Source organism: Temnothorax americanus, unplaced genomic scaffold (genome assembly GCF_048541705.1).
Source record: "Temnothorax americanus isolate GAGA-0224 unplaced genomic scaffold, ASM4854170v1 Scaffold3, whole genome shotgun sequence".
NCBI lineage: Eukaryota > Metazoa > Arthropoda > Insecta > Hymenoptera > Formicidae > Temnothorax > Temnothorax americanus.
Window position 1 is genome coordinate 5,819,413 of NW_027509442.1, and position 21,030 is coordinate 5,840,442.

Genomic DNA, 21,030 nt, shown 5'->3' on the forward strand with positions numbered 1-21,030 from the left:
CTTTAGTAGTACACTGTACAAGCATGTGCAGTGGTAACATATGGTACGCGAAGGGTTAAGCTAAGAGCAGCAAATGTACAATGCATTTATCAAGTTCGTTGCATGCAGCTGCTGCTGAGAAATTTTTATTTCTTAAATAAAGAAAATAAATTTTTAGATTGTCGTAAACATACCGCAAAATAAACGTACATGCACATACAGCTTTATTTAATATCTTTTTATATACATATTGTACTCCGAGAAAAACACTCTGTTACAACTCAAAAATATACAATTCTCAGGATAGAAGAAAAACAAATTTAATTGAATTTCTTTTAATTGTGAGATAACTAAAACGTAACATTTGCGACATTTTGTTATAATAAAACTTTTACTGTTTTCTTTTGAAGAAGTCTGCTGTGATTCACTTGTCAATTCACTTACGACACTATATTCATCCAGGAAACCATAACTAGTTTAAAAAAATTACGATATTTCTGCCTTGTGCAGCGGGTTTCGTATATAGACTTTGTGACACTATATTATAGTACATAAGTAACATTTCAGGCAGATTTTTTATGGGCTTAACTCAAAATCGAAATTTTTTGAGTTGTGACAATATTTTTCTCGAGGTGCGATATAATATTCGTCGTACATTAATTAACTTCTAAAATATTTGAATTATGTTTGTACATCCTATAATTAATTATACTTGTCGTTGGCAAAATTAACTTTTTAAAAGATGTAATTTAAGTAACTTGTCTTTTTTTATATTTTTGTTTGAAACATCCGTTTTTATAAACGTGATTACGAACATTTGAATATCGAATCTATTATACATATATGTATACTGTGGGCACTGTGGCTATTTCTGTCTGTAGAATTTTTAAACTTTTATAATTTCATTTTGCAAAAAAATCTCGTTATCCCAGATTCGTATCTTATTAACTTTGAACTTTGTTCTTATTTTTCTAGAACTTGTTGAATCAACGAACCAAGAGAATTCTTAGGAATCTGTATTCCTATTTTCTTGAATTTTGGAAATTTTAGCATATTTTATGATATATTATGTAAAATCTTAAACGCTTAAATCTCTAGATTCTATCCTTTAGTAGATAAACAATTGCCATTTATCTGAACTCTGTCAGCATTCTGCGATTCACAAGCTTTGAACGCTTCCGGTTTAAAAGCTATTATAATGCTATTATAGTCTCGACATTTTCCGTATCAGAACTTTCATCTCTGATTTATATATATGATATATATCTCCGAAATTTATCACTAAAAAAGATCAGACGGTAGAAATCGAACATTTTATGTATCTAAAAAACGTTGAAATAACATCCACATTTGTTACAACCTAATAATAACATTTAACGTTTTTACTTGATAGCAGCATTAAATCTATTTTTTTAACGCAATTATTGATAACGTCATTATATTTTCTCTTCTGACTGTCGACTCGATTGTAATCTATGAAAAAGATTTCATTATCTTGAAAACTTTCTTTTACGGTGCTTTTAGAAATAATCGGCTCTCGCAGCCTCATTTTTCCCACGCGGATAAATCTATCCGCGGCGTGGTGCTTTAAATTCAACGTTGCGACGACGGGTATATACTCACCGCGAAACCTTGTCACTTCTTTTAAATCGTATCGTGCACTTAGCAGTAACCTTCTTCGGCGTAGTACGCATTTCTTGCCTTTTTTGCTGTTTTTATTATATTACGTGGATTTTCTCTATACGCGGATCAAGAAAGATACAATCGTGTCTTGCGCTAAGTGCACGAATCGTCTAGTTGAACGAAGGTACGATTGTCTTACGGCTGTAATGGTTCGATTGATTGAGTATTTAATGAGGTTAATCAATTGCTCAGATTCCTACTATACAAAAAAGTTTTTCGTACTTTGGCGTACGTAACTTTACGTTGGCGATAATTGCTAAATAGATGCATGAGTAATCTTATCTTTTTATACAGGCTTCTCTATTTTTACTGAATATTATTGCGATTAAATGTGTGATTAAATAATTTTGCATTTTTCTAATTAAATTGAAAAAAGATTCCGAATTTTTTTTAGGTTGTAAACTATAATTTAGTAAAACGCAAAAAATAGGGCGTAATCTATGAGGGCTCTCCAACACCATTTCCGTCGATTCTAATTGAGCAGTCTTTCTTTTGTACAGGTGTTTTCTGCATATAAAATCTAACGCTTGTTTTAATTAATCTACAACGGAGTTAATTCTTTAATTTTTTAATGAGTCTTTAAATGAGTCTTTTAATGAGTCTTTAAAAAACGTCAGAAACGACCGCGTTATTGCCAATAGAGGATAACTGGCCCAACTGAGTTGATGAGATTAGGGTCTTTCGTTGGTTGGCACGCTGGTTATATAGTATTCGACATAGAGAATGACGAATCTCAGAGGGACGACGAGCTTAACGTGCCCTATTTTGGCCCCATAAGATCAATGCGCGAAAGTTAAAAGCCTCATGCAGAAAATAACGAATTTTGATGGATCTTTCAGTATATATATAGTCATTTCACTAGCGAGGTAATGACAGTCACTTTTTCTTAAATTTTTTCATAATGCAAATTTATGCAATTTTTTGTTTAAGTATATATTTTTAATATTTAAATATTTTTTTATTATTAAGTTATAATATTTGTTTTATTAAAAAATACTTATTTATTTTATTATACGATGGACAGAATAACTGTTAGGACGAGTGTATTTAATAATTAATTTTTGAATTTGGGATTGATGAGAGATCTACAGTCCTGAAAATAATTTCTTATACGAAAACAAAAGTTAGGGAGTAAAGTACAATCATTTTTAATTATGTTATTACTTCAAAGAAACTATCATTACAAATTATGAATTTCTTTAATTTTTAATTTTTATTTTTAATAAAAAGAATAAAATCTTTTCTCAAAATATACTAATTGTAAGTTTTTGACTTTAAAAATTGTATAATTGTCGTTTATATTGTCAAAATCACTGCTTCCGGGAATCCGGCACATAATTTAAGAGAACCTATACGATTTAATTCTGGGTCCTTATGGGGATATATCTTTAATTTTCAACGGAGCATTAAACTGAGAAATAATCTTCAACGATGAAGATTGTTACGATTCCTTGGCGGCAGGAACGTATTTGTTAACGTTTATTTGACGCAAGGGACGCAAACGACAATGCAACAATCGCGTCCAAGAAACAACGCCTTTATGTTTGCAATTACTTTTAACAGTTATTTATCGCGGAATGTATACGGAGAGAATTTTTTGTTATATTTTACCCTTAAATTTACATACAAACTTGGGACAACTTGGCAACCAAAGAATTTTTAAAATATACAAAAGACATTTTACAAACAACGTGATAAGAATTACCAAGCAGATTGGTAAAGTTTGAAAAATTATTGAATTTTTCTAGATGTATTTTAGTAAAATTAATATGAATATTAATCAGAATAGCTTACATAAAATTCTTGGTGGTACATGTCTCGCACAACTACCATGATTTCAGGGTAAATTTTAAGAGAAAATTCTCCGTGTAGTGTAAACATTTTTTTAGCGAATATTTAACATCACATTCACGGAATACGTTCAATATTGAACGAATCGAGAACGAAATAAAATATTGTTTTGCGAATATTAACTTCGCGATAACTCGATAAGCTCAAGTCGCGAATATTTCGTAATAATTTTTATAACATGTACACGCGATTGTCACATTTGTGATTGTCATATCAATTTCAATAGTATATAATAGGACAAACCCCGAGCAGTCGTGTGTATGAGATCTAACGTCCGCTTTACTCTCAACGGTGAGAGCTTTATGAGCTTTAAAAAACCGCAAGCAAAACCACGTTATTGCCGTGTTCAATTATGTAAGATAATTTACCCAATGATTTGACCAGGTCAAGGCCCTTTCGCCAAGTGGCACATTGGTATATCTAACACAAAGAAGAATGATTCTCAAAGTAGAGAGCGAACTCCATGAGTTCCATTTCTCTGTCGTGCTCCATAGGATCAATTCGTGAAGAAAAGTTAAGTGACCCGTTGAACGTTAAAGATCCCAGAAGGGATAACGAATTCCGAATCTTTTGAATTGCTCCCATTGCTCCGTATATAGCGATCATTTCGGCAGCGAATCAATCGGCAGTCACCTTTTTCCAAATTTTTGCATAATACAATATTATGCAATTTTCCCGTATCTTTTCGTGATAACTGATATTCATGCCCATTGTCCCATAATGGACATCAAAATTTGCGCGAACAAATATGTTCTTCCATTATCCATTTGTAATTAAACATTATCAACTACGTTATATCCATGTTTACTATTTTTTTATCATTAAAATAGCATTAATATTAACACACATCAATGGAAGAACATTTAATGAAGAAAGATTTAAAATTTTTTCTTAAAATATATCAATTTCGTGACTTAAAAAATTGTATGTGATTGCTGATTTATTGCCGAAACCACACTGCTCCCGGGAATTACCGAGAAAACTTGAGTTTAATTCCAACCTTTCCACGTGAATCCTCAATTTTTAACGGGGCACCGAACTAAGTATTGCAGATGGATCTCGTGGGAACCGACGAGAAATAACTGCGTGACAGTTCACTGTGAAGATTGTCACGATTTTATGTTGAACTGCGTATTCGAAGAATGCATGAGGAAAGAACGCCATATTATTAGCAATCTTTTTTAACAAATATTTATTTGTGGAGAATAATTTGAGAAATCATTAAGAGAATATTTTACGTGATGCGAAATTCACGAATATATTCCAAAGCGAGATAAAAGTTTTTATTAAATTTTGCGAATTTTAATTAACCAGTGATAATTTCGAGCCACGAATTTTGTAATAATTTTGTATCTCTCTCCACTCTCGCGATTCTGATGGTAATCTCAAAATTGCGAATGTCAAGCTTCGCGAATGAGAAGTTAATATTTGAATCGTTGGCCTAATTTCGAGTTTTGACAGATTTAATTAATAAATCTTTACATTATTTGTTAAAATTGCGACAATTCTTAATATGCGAAATTTTGATTTAATTTTTTTGCATGGCATTTATTAACAATCTTTTCTACTAATGATATATAAGCTACTAAAATGTCTGCAAAATTTTAAAATAATTGAATTTTTCCTACTTGTATGGCTTCAGTTAGCGCGCGCACTTAACGCCTTTGTAAAAAGGTATTTTTTACTGATTTAAATTAATCATAAAGAATGTAGAAGCTATAGATGGGAGTAGCTAGGAGTAGTTGTTTGACGTTAGAGATAATGCAATTTGAGAATAAAGCAACAAAATAATACTAAACAATTATGTTCTTGTTTTTTATTTTTTCTCGTTGTTTTATGTGGCTGTGCTAACGTTAGACTAAGCTAGCTCGCAGCCACTGTTTTTTTACGAAATGAATGCAGCAACAAAATCTGGAATATAGAGCAATAAATTAGCAACCAAAGAGAGCACTAAATTTCTGTATATGTTTTCTTCGATTGTGCTAAAATGACTGTCAAATAGACGTTATTCCGCGAGCTCCATCTCAATCCGGAAATAATGGATACATTACATTCGGGCAAGAACCCACAACGCGCGATACGAAATAGACTCGAATTCAAGCAATGTTAAAATAGTACTATAAATATCGCGATTAAACAATAATTTACAATCCTCAGACCTTGTCGCTATCTCGTTCTGTAATACTTTTGCAATAGTTCTTGTATGAACTGCATGAGATAGAAATAACGTGAAATATATATAATTCTCTTCGAAAAATTATCGTTATCTCGATACGAATTGTTAATCTAACAAGTTGAACACGCTGACTGATATACACTTTTATAAATATTTATAAGAAGTAATTATATTTTCTTGAAAGCGATATACGCACACGATAACGCATTCGTTTGAGCGTCGCCGTGCTATCGTGTGTATCCGGTAGCACGGTGACTTTGTATAAACAATAACACGTACGCTGTACGTTACAAGCCAAGTTTACATACCTACCAGAAATATCGAAATATTTCATACGTTATGGTATAAATTCATTATATTGCATATTCCGTTTTTTATACTTTAAATCAGCTAACTTTGATAATAGCACTTATCATCGGATATTAAATAACAATTATTTGAAGTGTTAAATTCATCTTATTTTAGTGAAATAATATATATGTATATTATATATAGAATTATATTGTTACTTTGTAACAAATTTTATAGCGTTCTAAGAGAAATAAAATTATGTAATTTTAATAAGTAATTTTACTAAGTGATTGTCAATTAATTACAGTCACACACGTAATGTTAGAATATGATGATTGCATGGGATTTTACGAGTGGCACTCCCTTAATGCTAATCCGTCTTTATTATGCTTTTTACTACACACCGGAAAAATGTAATATTGCAAAATTACCTTTTCTCAAAGAAGATAAAAAAGGCAATAAATGTTGCATTCATCAAAAAATATATTGTACAAAGAAGTATCATATTAATACATATTTCAATAAAGTAGAAGGAAATTTGAGGTAAAAATATTAAAATTTAAAAAGTATTTTATATGTTTTATATTATTCAAATGTGTTTTTCCTAGAAAAGTGAAAAGAGAGGGTATTTTGTTATACAAGAGAAAGCGTTAAATTTTTTTTATTTTTAATTAACTCGATCATTTTCTTTGGTATAAACACGCGATCTTTTTAAATCTTTAGAAACCTTTTATCTAGAAATACATTTTGTAAATTTCACATTTATATTAAACTCTAGATGGAATTTGAAATGTAAAATATAAGCTCCAGTTGAGAATTTTTCAAAATCATTATTTGAATATACTAACATATTTATTTCTTAATAGATTTTGATTTTTATCCATCAGAGTGCTTTAAATTCAACGTTTCGGTGGACGCTGGCAAAACTGTATCACTTTTAAATTGTTTTGTTGCACTTATTGCTAGCAGTAACATTCCTCGGCGTAGTATGCATTTCTTGGTTCTTTCGTTGACTCTACTACGAAAGGTCTCTACACGAGAATGAATCTCATGGGAGCGAAGGTTTTCGTTTGTGCTCGTATGTAATCGCACGTGTGGCTTTTTACTGACTTTATTTCTTTCTCTTTATATCTCAACGATACAGAAAAGATCTACGACCAATTCCGTTTCTGCAGCATAACGATGGCGATGTCGCAGGTCGATGTTTTTGTTCCATTTATTCCTGGATAATGCCCATATCTTTGAAAATATTTATATAAGATATATATAATTTCTTTGGCTTTATCTGTACGCCTGCGTTTGCCAATTGCGATAACGAACTGTGGTAGAAAGGAAAATGTTTAAAAGAGTTAAAGCGTTTCTTTGTTTCTTTGCATAGAGAATGTATTTTTTATATTTTAAATGTCTCGTTTCTTTTTTTTTCGATAGTTGCATGCACTTATTAAAAGAAATACTTATTGAAATCAATGTAACTTGAAATGCTGATTTAAAAAAATCCGCGTTTTTGTGTCTGTAGATAAATAAACATGATACATACAATAATTTTTTCACGCAAAGTTAAAAAATTGTCAAATCTTCAATATCTTTTGTTAACTAAACAATATGTTCTATAAAATATATTTTGCATGAGAAACAAGATTTCCGTTCATTCGAGAGAAGATCATTATTGTCAGTTTGATTTGGTTGATTTAATAATTAACGTTAACAATACTCCAATTGAAACTGCCTTTTATATTTATCAAATCGTTATGAATTTGCCGCGTTAAAGAATTCCGACGCGATTGATACCACGACATCACGAAGGGCAATGTTAATACAAATAAGCTGATGCGAGCAATTACGCCGCTTATGTTTCATACACGATAGATGCAGCGATATACACACGTTCTACTCGCTAAATATCACGTTATATCTTCTACGTAATTGCTAAAGGTTTTTTTTTCTGCACACGAGCAAATTGATGTCAAATGGAAGCGTGTCAAAGAAGAGCCGTATACGCATACAACGATACGTCGCGCATTCTCTTGCAGTTATATATATGAATTCACATACGCGCGAAATAAAACGCGGGCCCTCTACCTTCCTCTCGTGCGGTCGGCAATCGCTAGTGCAGAAAATTAAAAGGCCACTCGGAAAGAATACTGGATGCGCGTTCCAATTTTTTGGCAAGCGAGTTATATGGATAGATAGATTCGTCGCGACGGATGCAAGGTTGCATCATATCGACGTAGAAGCAATTTAAAGCTACTCCGCGACAGCTTTTAATTGAAAGTAGAAAATTACAAATGTTTTGATATACGTGACGTAATCGATTTAAATTTTGCTTCAAGAAATAGTTACTTTTATTAATCATGAAACATAATAATTATTATTCCGCTCATAACACACACACAGCACACACACAATATATGTATATCTATTTTGTTGATAAAGAATTAGTGTTTTTTACTTAATAATTGATATTGTAATATTGTAACACTGATATGTGTTCTACGTACATTTTATAATGATTATAACGACAGAATATAATTATAATGACAGAATATAAGATTAAGTTTTATGTACATATTTAATGTTGTGTGACTGTCCGTTCCTCGTTTCTTAATACTTTAATCTTATTTTTTTATATGCGTTTCGAATATTATGCGTATAATTATTTTTATTTTACAAGAAGTTCTCCATAGGATTATCTTTATTTCACAGAAAGTTCTCCAAAGTTTATAATAAACTCGTAAATTTTTTTCTCTGTCTTTTGACTTTTTCACGTTTTTCGCCGGTACGTGAAACAGTTTTCTATTGTAATATTTCCTCCTTTTATACGCTTGTTCAGGATATTCTGCATGGTTGTATTTTTTCAGTTATTTCTTATTCTCTCGCTTTCTCTCTTTCTTTTTTCTTTCTTTCTCCTTTTCTCTCGTTTGCTCGATATAAAGCACATGACAGGATTAGTTATGTTAAACTTTATGTCGGTATTAAATCCGCGTGCGTTTCTGGTGAAATTCAAACACTCGTGAAAACTAGTTTACTCTCATTGAGAGTTTTCGCTGATTCGCAGACGACATGTGTATATTTTATATATGTACATATATGCTATGTATATCAGAAAAATTATCTCTTCAACACACACACACATACACATTCTTCTCTTTCCTGCTCGTATCTTTTAAAATAAATTCAACATAACTATGTTACATAATTATTTCTATTATTTAATTATAAAATTTGTTTTTAATTGTCGAACTTTTATAATGAAATGTGAATTGAAAACAGTGAAAATATAATCGAAAATGATTGTTCCCATCTTATCAGCTTCTTAATTTTGAAATTACTTAGGCTTGTTTAGGCAAAAGATAAAATCAATACCAAATGTATTATTTATTGTCAAATATTAACTCACAGTCAATTGATGTATTATTTGTCAAAAGAGACGAATGCATAATAACGGTGGTGAAAACATTTGAAATGTAAATCAACAAGCAAAAAGTCGCAGGTTAAAAGAAACTTCACAAAGTCCATTTTTACTATACCAATATTAAATTACTCAGATAAATATTGGACTTTTGAGATATTTAGACAGAATGAACCGTTCTTAAATGATGATAACAAATTCATAAAACACAAAGGACAAAATAGTTTATAAATATACATTAGATCTATTTTACACAGGATATCCTACCTTAGAACATATACGCACGTATTTGTATTTTATAGTGCTTTATAAATATTTCCTGAAATGTACGTCAAATAACTCAGCATTTTGTTTTCGTGCGCGGCGTTATACATATGTTTATGCAAGCTAGGTCGCCGCGCTATTATTTGCGCGGCAAGTCTCGTGCGGGAGGATAGAGTGACGCGAGCCACTCCGTGTGTCATCGCGTTATTATCTCACGAAACGTGATTGTTTCCTGTGAACAGTCAGCAATTATCAGTCGCTCGATTATCTTTCACGATTAGCGACTCGTAAACGAATCGAGCCGGCAACTACTTGTCGAAGTAGATATCTCGGGATTTTGTCATTCGGAGTAGAGAAATAGGGGGGGGGGGGGAGAGGGGACGATGTTGATATATAGATTATACTTTTATTATGATATTTGCAAAGACGATATTTCTTAAACGGATTCGAATATATCGCGTTTTATTTAAATCTCATATCTAGAGTAGTATATAGTGATTTAAATAATAGAAAAGCGTCTCAAATATGAATTTGTTAATACTATGTACATTTCGCACTAAGCTTCCTTTAATACGTATATTTCTGGATTTAAGTATATTCGAAAATGTGTGTAATACTATATTTTAATTATATATTTTTAAACAAATTATCGCGTTTTAATTAGTTGTTGTATCGTATTCCACGATATCAAGTTGAGGTATCTTAATAATTAAATTTCGAATATTTTGTGCAAGCGCTGTAAAAGAACAACGAAAGCTTAGGAGATATTGGGCGCGGCGATAGCGTATGCCAACCACGGGGTGAATAGTTATTTTATTATATTTTATTGAAACTTTGATACTTGCGAGGATTGATTCACAATTATTTTTATACGTGCGCAGTAATTATTTTGTAATTTTGGGTCATCGCTATATTTTTGGATATATTTGTCTTTACAGGTCAATGTTCGTATCGCAATTTCGCCGCTGATGCGCATCGTATTGGTGAGTGACAATTAATAAATTATATATACATATCTTGTTTTAATTTTTGCGAGATAATCTAGATGCGAAAAGTATAGGCAAATATAAGTACGTAAAGATGTATATTATTGCAGGGGCACACGGTGCATGGTTTTCCTGCTGGATTGCTTGCGATCTAGTAAATTACAATAATTGCACCACTCAAACACTCAGGAATTTCTAGTAATTTACTAGATCGCGAACAATCCAGCAGGAAAACATGCTCCGTGTGCCGCTGGCTTAACATATATATGTATATGATACGTTATAATACGTGAGCAACAAAACACCTATTGATTGTGTTCCAACGCCGCGAGGAAAACGCTTGGAAACGCGCGTATCGTTCGCACGCAAACGATGCGTGAAAAATTGTGTTTACGGTTTTTTTTTTTTTTTTTTTTTTCCATTTCACGACTATGGGTATACGGGCTTGCCCTAGGTAGTTTCTCTCCGCAGCTGCGGCTCGATTGCGGTGTAGGCCCACATTGCGTTCGGAACTCACCAGCGAAGCGTTAATCGATATTAATTACATCACACGATGACTCGCGGGTTCTGTCATTCGAATCCGTTTTCAGCTCTGTTGACCCGATGCGGAACGAGTGGCATATATGATTATTTAGCTTTCCGCACGAAATCGCATGCCCGGCGCAGTGTATATTGATAATCGATTTTTGATAGAGCGAGACAGATATATTTGCATGGGAATTGACATTGCGCCAGACAATTCGACTTTTGATGTTATGTATAACGAAACGTGACGCGTTCGGGATTTGAATCGAAGCAAACGTCGCGTTTGTATCGTCAGACACGGTAAAGTAGGTCTGTCTGGTCTGTAATGCAAATTACTTATCTATAATACATAAAGAAAGTGCACAAATACAAAATAAAAAAACAAATATAAAATATAAAGTAAATATAAAAATGTCTGAAAATTTTTCCTAACTCGTTGCATTGTATATGTTGTTTAAAATTCATAGAATCTGAAGATTGAATTTACATATACCATTTTCGAAATTGCTCGTATTACAGAAAATGTCCCATTAAAATATGGCATATCGAATGTATAATAATTGTCGTATACGCGACCACCTAGATTCGCATCAACGAAATCAGGCTGTTTCCGACAAAGTTCTCGACAGTTAGTTATACATTTGATTCCGCACCTACATCGTGTTTATTAATTCATATAGGTTCGTTATCTCGTTTACAAGACCTGCGATATATTACAACAGTGATTTACGACACACGTTTATCTTCGTTAGAGCAAAATCGCGCTGAATTTCTCACTGCTTAGCGTCAGCGTAAAGTCATGCGCCAGAGTAAGTTCCCCAATCATAATTTTTCTAACAGTGGATATCCACTATCAACAATGTACGACTATAATATTAGATTTTTTTTTCGAGATAATTTTTAATCCTTGCTTTGTGCAATTATTTCATAAAAAGAATTACGAAAGAAAAAATCCATAAATTAACATACAGATACATATAATTGTATAACTAAATCTTTTTTATGTACCTTATTACGTTTTTCTAATCTTCTTTCTGAAACGTACATCAAATTAATAATGTCGATGTTTCCAATAATGTAGTTATATTTAAATATAGTTATTATAGTTATTTACAGGGAAACTCTTTTTTAACCGTTTTCGATTATAATAAGTCTTTGCATTGTGTTATAGAGAGAGGAAAATAAGAGATCCAATTTCATTAATATCTTAACCAACATTATAATTTTTTTAATGTTGTTTTATTTTATCGTTATAATATTGAGATAATTTTAGAAAGTTATATATATTTGTTCCAATTTGTTTTTATTTTGGTTATTATGTACGACAGTATATAACTCGGCATATATATTTTTTTATATTAATTTTTAAATATGGTTTTAATACCACATCGAAAAATACAATATGATATTAATGTATAAATTAACTTTTTATTATTTTTAAGAATTATATTATATAATTTTTTTTGACGTTATGCAGATTTTGTGTTATTCTGAAAGAGTAAAATAACGGAACAAAAATTAATTAAATTGGTCGCGTGTTCTGAAATTTACGTTATATTTTTTCTGCAAGAGATATATACTGTGCTTTGTATTGTACATATAGTAACTGTCTAAAAAATAACCTCTCTCCCATTTCTAGGAAATTGGAGATCTAGTGCATACGTGTCATTTTGATCTTTTAACTACAATGCTGAAAGAAAAGTGTAATAAAGAAACCGTTATTATTTTTTAAAAGCATAAAAATTTTACAAATATGGTTTTTTCAATAAATATCGACGTTTTAGTACCTGGTTTAAACTAATATTAATTTGATTTTATAACGATGTTTTAAAACATGGCTTTGAAATCGTTGAAAATTTTTTAGTACCTATAATTTCACGTTTTGATGTTACAAATGAAAATCGAGCAAAAACAATCTTCATGTTTACTTTTGATATAATGGAAACATGATTTTGTGCATGACACATTTTCCCGTGTCTACAGCATCGAAAATTTAGCTTGAAACTATATTTCAAATGAGATTTCATTAAATATATAAACTCATGGAGAATAATCCATGTTTCACGTATAATATACAAGTAAGATCAAATCAATGACGTTTAACAAGTATATCGGTAATACGACGCATACGAGTGCATACATTATAATGTTTATATATACAACTTAAAATCAATGATTTAATAAGCGATGATCATTTTGTTTTCTTTCTTTCTTTTTTACCATTCTATTTGCGATCAGAGATAGAAATGTGCAAAAGTCGTTGAACACAAGAACATGGCACTCGAGGTAATCTTTTTTTTTTTTTTAAACTTTAATGCGCTTGTGATAAACAGGAGTTTGATATTTCATGAAGTTCCACCGCAGGACCCTCCGCAATGAAAACTCAACGCAATGTCTGTTCCGCGTGACAATTCTCGCCGTGGTAAATCTCACCGCCGCGGCGCCGTAATCCGTAATCCTCAAGCAGTCTCGCGCTCTCGTTACACGCGTGCAGCGCTTGCGGCGGTACCTAAAGCTGCTCGTACGGCAACGAGATTAATTAACATTAGCGGACACCGTCACCGTCGTTTCGCGTCGCGTCGCGTCGCGCCGATGGTGTCAGATGCGCGACGGAAGGTGGTGGAGAACGGAACTCCGATAGGAGGTGCCGAAGAGCGCGGCGGAAGATATATACGTAACCGTGCGGGCGCGAACGATAGAGACGGAAGCGACGGAATGATAGGCCGAAAGAGAGGGAACGGAGAGAAAAGCGCACATCACACAAGGAGGTGGGAGCTTTCGCGGGCCGAGGGAAACCAACCATCGGCGGGGGAGCAGCAGGGGGCGGTTGGAAAGGAGGAGGGAACGCTGGAGGCCATGAGGAGCCTTACGGCGGTGGGGACGGGTGGCGGCGGCGGTGGCGGCGATGGTGGCGGCGGTGGCGGCGGAGGCCGCGCTAGTCGTTCAACACGCAGGATCAGTCTCGGGGAGAGAGACCTCGCTCCGCCGCTTTCGCCTCGCTCTGTCTAGTATCTCCGCCGCACTCGTACACGCTGGAAAACGCGCCGTTCTTCACGCGCCTGAGTAAAGAAAAAAATAGAAACGCGAGTTCACCGCGTCCATTAGAGTCCGGCGGAAGATCGCGGAGATCTCGACGAACGCACGGTGGTGCGGCGCCGGCGTTCTTTCGCGTCGGTGGTGGACGGAAAGCCTGTTGCGAGTCGCTTCTGGTCGATCCGTCCACTTTCTCGGCCTCCCCGCGCTTCCTTTCTCCGTGACGTATTCCCGTATCAGGTATTAGAAGAATTCCGTCTAGGCGTCTTTCCCTTTTTTTTTGCCCCGGGATATTTCTCCTTCGCCGACGAATCGATCCCCGGACGTGTCGCGCTGATCGCGTCGACTGTTGTTGTTTATTACGGTCAACGAGGAGTCCGATCGAGGGACGCGGGGCGTGAACGAAAGAGATAGAGAGAAAGAGAGAGGAAGATCGCGAGGAAACTAGAGAGCGAGAGGAGAAACTTCTCTCGCGTGCGTTCTCGTTCCGTCCTCTTTGATCGAGCACGCATCCCTTCTGCCGGTCGACGAAGAGATACGAGGGAGAATAGTGGGTACCGCGTGTAAGAATCCATGCCACGCCGTTATCCGCGCTATCAACTCGAAATGGCGATCTCGGTGTTGTAAAGTAGAGCGCTGCACAATGAATGGAAAATAATGAGAGAGAGAGAGAGAGAGAGAGAGAGAGAGAGAGAGAGAGAGAGAGAGAGAGAGAAAAAGAGAGATAGGATAAAAAGGTAAAGACCACTTAGGAACGTGCGCTGACGTTTAAGCCGCGACTCTGGAGTAGCGACCCGTTTTCCTACAAGGACGTGAGTGTAAGACTAATTAGCGAGGGGCGCTAACACAGGGAACGAGAGGAGAGAAGAGAGACGGGGGATGGCTGGGAGCACCGACACAGCCGGGTTAAAGTGCCGAAGACAGAAGGGAGACTTTGTGTTCGCCGGTATGTGTCCGGTGGTCCCCCGAGGCATATTGAGGAAAAGGGCGAGAAAATCCCTCGATTTTTCTCCGTCTTTTCTCCTCTTCTCTCCCGCGTCTAGTTTCCGGAATTCACGAGTAAACTGTCGAGCTGGCGAACGTCGAGTATATACGAACGAGGCTGAGAGTCGCTGTCTAAGCGTTTTAGAACTATGACGCCTCTTCGGATGAGACTAAGCAGGATAGAGCAACGTTGCGCCGTGCCCCGTTTCTGTTACCCTGTTCTGTTGAGAACTTTCCGAAGTCAGCACATACATTCTGCACGCGAAGCGAATGAGAAATAAATATTACAATAGTTTAAAGGGGATATTAAGGTCGTACGATTAGATCTGGCTTTCTGCTCACGTCAGACTGCTGATTTGGAAGATTAGTCATTTCGTGGGTCGTTCGGAGAGAGTTTTATCAAAATAAATCGTGCAAGAATCATATGTGTTTGAAAAGTTTTTGGAAGCGAATAGGAACATGAACGACGTGAAACAATAAACTACAATAAAACAATTTCCCCCATTTATATATTCATTATTATATAAAATAGTATTACATTGCCTTTCGTTTTTTTTTTAATTTGAAATTTAATATCCTTTTTGATTCAATATCCTTTTGTTTTTTAAATAATTTTCAGATTTACAAATAATATTTTTTCACAGCTACGAACTTTGAACTTTGCACTCCGAAATGAGAAAAGTTCTCAGAATGTCGCTTTCAATCGAAGTATCGAGCTATACGTAAAAAATATTATTAAACTCTGACAGGGAGTAATCAAGGTAAACTATACTGCCAGTTTTTGTAATATTAAATACCGCGTTAATTAAACTTAAGATTAACTTCTAGCAAAGAGAAAATCTCGAATGGAAATTACTTACGATAGTAAAACTCCGCGGTTTCCACAGAACTTCCGGGAAACACGGAATGAGATTCTAGAGACTGATTTATTGCGTCGTATCTATTTATACCGCGATAATAATCACATCGATAACGATAAGCAACTTGTTTCAGCCTATTTTTATGCATACAACACATCCCACGTTGATGCGTTGATACGTAAATACGAGGAAAGAGAAACAATACGATACACCGGAATCGCATTCCTCTCCCGTTGTTACATAAATAAGCAATTCCATCGTTCCAACGCGTCTTAGATCAAACACAAGAAAAAAAAACAGAAAAGAATGGCATCCGGATCCCGGATCACGATCGATTCAGCAGGCCTGTTGCTCCCACGGGCTTGAAATCTTAAGCGCTGCCATATATTAAATTCGACCCGTACATAGCTGTGTACAAATATCCGTCGATCCTCGCGCTTTAAGCTCACGCTTAAACTTTAAGCACGAACGGTTAATGCAACCGGACGGGGTAATGGGTTAAACGCGGCTTGCTCTCTCTATCTCTCTCATACATATATATATATATATATATATATATATATATATATACACACACACACATATATTATATCTCTCTCTCTTTCTCCATGCAGCTGCGGCCCTTTATCGGCCACCACCGAGACGCTTCGATCGATAGCGCGCGAATATGCAATACGCAAAAAGCAACGCGCTCTCGAGCCTCGTATAAGCTCGGGCAGCGGCATAAAATTGTACGCGCTGCCGTGATGTCCGCAGGACGACGAGGTGAGAATAATATGCGCTCGCGAATTGCGCGCGAGGGTGCGCGAGCCGGAAGGGGACCGAGCTTGCCACAGCAGTGACCTGCGAGCTTGCAAGCGGTACGTACGTTTGCGAGCTTAACGTACGTTCCATGTGTCGTGAAAGAGCCCGTGTCAACGGCGACGATCTCGCGGTCGCAATTTTTCGGACGAACGACGGCTTCTCGTGAGATAATCGGTTAGTTCCTGCCAGACTTGGATCTTCTGGATAGCCTTATCTCCTGGCCGTTTCTCCAATCGTCGCGTCCTACGCGTCTTCGCAGGGCGCGCGAAAGAGCACGAGTTCGAAGAGGACTTGGAGTTTGAAGACGATCGCCTGCCATTGAGCGAACGTTATTATTCTTTTTTCGGGACGTGCCGAGGGGATACATCGTACGCTGGGAGATTCGTAACATCCGCAGATATCGTGGAATTTACGTATAGACGCTGAACCGGTAAGCTTCTCCTGAGTTCATTAACGCCTCGTGACCTTTCGATTTCGGATAGCATAGACCGAACGTAAAAAGCTCCGATATCCTCTTTATCTTCCCTCCGTTTACCGGTTCGTATATTACTCGGTAATCTATTCAATCAGGGCAGCTATTGAATTTTTAGTAAAGGTTAAAAGCGATACGATGCCATGGATATTTAAGTTTTTAAGTCGCTGTAGATGTATAGGAATCTGTATGTATAAACAATAGTAACACTGCAATCGGCGTAAAATAGACTTTTCCGTATCTGTAACGTCAAAAATTGAACTCGTCGAAAATGTATACTTTTTTTTTTAGTTTCGCGCGATAACGTTATTGTTATTACACAAAGTCTCTCGCACAATATGACGGATGAAATGTTGACTTTTCTCTACAATTTGTTTCAATATGAAGCAAAGTAGTAGGTACTACACAATTTGTCCGTTATTTAAGATATCGTTATTAAATATATCATGAAGACAGCTCCGAAGTGAACGAGTAGAAAGATATAAGTATATATGACGATGCTTTTAGGTTTCTCGTAAAAAAAAGAAATCATAAATGTCACGTTGCATGCACGATAATAATTTCTTAACGACTTCAAGTTTTAAGATATTAAAGATAATATATTAAAACGAATTTAAAGTGTGTGTTAAAATAACCATCAATAATATTCACGGGGTATAAAAGAATTAAGGGGGAAGGTTAATTAGCGAAAAAATCCGCAAGCATAGCGTGACTTTTCTGGGGCGCTGTAAACGAAAAACGCGGATTTGCGTGCTCAAGTTGGATTTAATGTTACAGAAGAGTAAATTAGAGAATACGTTGAATTACCTCGAGTATTCGCGTCACGAAAAGTCAAGTCGTTGCTCGCATCTTGTACACTGGCCGTGATGAAACACTCCGTATATATGTTTAATTAGAATTAAGAGCTCTGCGACAGCTGTTCCAGCAAATTGAAACAACAGATTAAAATTTCGCGCTATTAATTCCGCGGTCGTTATTTTTACGATGATCGATGTGAATGTAATGAGGCAATATAATCTTATTTTGCTAGGTTAAAATTTTAGGAGGATTCGTGATCAAAATGTGAATGTTGCCGTCGAAAACAATGCGTAAACCAAAGTAATTATTCACGTGAAATAGTATACAAAATTTATTTACAGAAGCACGTTTTATCGGATAAGAAAAATTGCTTTATAATTTTGTTGTTTTACTTGCTAAATTTTACTTTATTCCGCTTACGTTTATGCGTGCAAATAAATATATTTTCTTGACGGGAACACTATAAATTTAACATTGTCGAGTAAAATACGCGAACCAAAATGCCAAAGAGAGATACTTAGGCATGTTAAAGCCTTTACTACCGAATAATCTCGAAATAGCGTCCCACAGCTAAAATGAAGACAAATATATAGTTGCACACGATGGCGATGGGATTATAACGCTAATTAGCATTGCTCTTAATACTGTGGTTTTATTATCATGTTATATGTTTGTTGCGAAGTTATAACTGTATCTAGTATGAAACTTTTCTAATTTCTTGATAACAAATCTTGGTTCTTACTCATTGTACGGGCGTTCCAATTTTTTTCTACTTGAAAACACAGCCGATTATTAACTTATTTACACTAATTTGTTGAAGTAATGTTGAGGTAATTAAATTTATTGTTTATATATATACATATATATATTTCATGAATGAATACTGTTATATAAATACAAATTTGTTTTAGAAGTGGCGCCTATATAATGAATAAGTACCCAAATCTTGTAATATCACCAACATGTGATTTGTTATTTGGAAGAATAATTCGACAGCGGGTAATAATCGGCGATCCCACGTACAGTTTTCTATTAGTTTCTCAGTTTGAGTGACGCAACTGGCAACTCTTGATCCTTGTAAAGCCGTTTTTATACAATAGCACGTTTCGTGACTTGACGTCTGAACGATTTAACACTCATTTCGTTGCGCATTAACAACGTTTCTCGTCGTTCAGCCTCCCATCGTCCCGTCTAACCGCTGCGGAGCCATGAGGCTTGAAGTGTCTGCATAATTCATGGTCGATCTCATGGCAGTAACCTCTCGTCCATCATCTTCGGCTCGTCGGCCGTTTTCATGTTCATCGCGGCACACTTGCGAGGCGTCCTCGAGATAACGTCGTTGAAGGCAATCGTTCTTCCGTTTTTCTCATCAGTTTTTCCTTCACAGGATCAACGAAATCGATGTCGAATGCCGCGCGAGTCTCAATACTGAAGCAGTAACTTCAAAACGGAGTTTAGAAATTGACAGATGTGTATAGTGTATAACGATATATATATATATATATATATATATATATATATATATATATATATACCTAAAATAATTTTAAATAATTAGAATGAAACGAGTAATACGCTTTTTGAGCGTAAAAATCTCTTGTTTTGAAATTAAATTGATTTCAGGTGTCACAGCTTTTAAATTTAAGGAACGTTAATCGAATTCGTTTCTGAGGATTTGGAACTTGACATTTTCTTGTTTACAAATTTTTTTTTAAATTTAATTTTGTTTGGTTTTTATAAATAACTTTTATATCTATAAGAGCAGTAACAAAACATGTTCTGTCTGGTATCTCTTTTACGTATAATTTGACATTAGCTGCATACATAGTTCAATTGTCAGTTATAAAAACGAAGATCTGGTAATTTATTTCATAAAGTTTACTGAAAATTACTGTAAACTATAATACTTCTCGAGTACAATGCTGGTGGGAGAGAATTATTAACATAAAAAATATCATATAACATAATCAGTTGAAACACACATTCAATAATATCTTCTTACGCATTAATTTACACATGTTAGATTTTTTTATTTTAATTTAAATTCTCAGTAGATCGCGCGAACTTAGAAATTCTAAAGCTATTCTACTTATACGAGTATGATACCCGTATGATACGAGCTGAAGCAGTAAATGCATATCTCTCGGTTTTTCAAACTTTTTAAATATATGGAGAAGCTGCGTTGAAGTCCAGACATGTACGCTGAAAGTAGCATAAAGTCGTATAATAATAAATTCATAGCTTATCTTTTATCTACGTTCTTTTACGTTTTACGATTACGTGGATTGATTAATATTAATTGAGCCTCACATTCGCTTTCTTTCGTGAGACTATATCAAGCATTATTAAGCTTAAAGAATAATTGTTAAAATACTTTTCTATATTTTGTTATATTCATTGTTTCAAACATGAGTAAATGGTTAAAAAGCGACATTAATTTTGAAGCAATAAAATATTCTGTTATAATATTTTTAATAAATATGATCACACACGCATTACATACAACATTTTTTTAGAGATTTGTGTAAATTAAAAGAACCCTAAAAATATTTTTACTACAATATTTTGAAAATACAAGAGAGTTTTTGTGGTGGGTTCTCGATAGTTTCAGAAGTATATTCCATTATAGTCACGCTTTTTTTGAATATCAAATAAAATAAAATTTATTTGAATAAAAAGTGATTTGTTTTTTATAACATATAAATTGCTGCTTTTAACCATCTAAAAATTATTTAAAAATTTTAAAATTATTGATCGATGTTTTGTTGTTGCTGACAATTCGCGAATCGCTTTTCGCAAAACATATGTTCCGTGAGAATGGGCGATAAATTCGTGCTGATATCGACTCCGCCGAATAAGTACTCATAGAGCTCGTATGCATAAATACATCTTTGTAGCATATAGGAGCAAATAGT

General features: G+C 34.7%; 1 protein-coding gene across 7 annotated transcripts in view; it reads left to right on the forward strand.

Moving 5' to 3' along the window:
• Positions 1 to 21,030, forward strand: part of LOC143900198 (neuronal calcium sensor 2) — a 145,878-nt gene that overhangs the window by 55,892 nt on the left and 68,956 nt on the right. Inside the window, exons 1-2 of one of the 7 annotated variants that reach the window (XM_077411265.1) lie at positions 14,102 to 14,760; positions 16,656 to 17,275. Coding sequence is in view for 1 of the 7 variants with exons in the window: in XM_077411263.1 (XP_077267389.1) it covers positions 10,592 to 10,636 (45 nt within the window). In the remaining 6 variants the exon portion in view is untranslated. Of the gene's footprint in view, positions 1 to 10,591; positions 10,637 to 14,101; positions 14,761 to 16,655; positions 17,276 to 21,030 lie in introns of those variants that run through there. The other 6 variants (XM_077411264.1, XM_077411267.1, XM_077411266.1 and 3 more) reach the window with 6 other exon arrangements.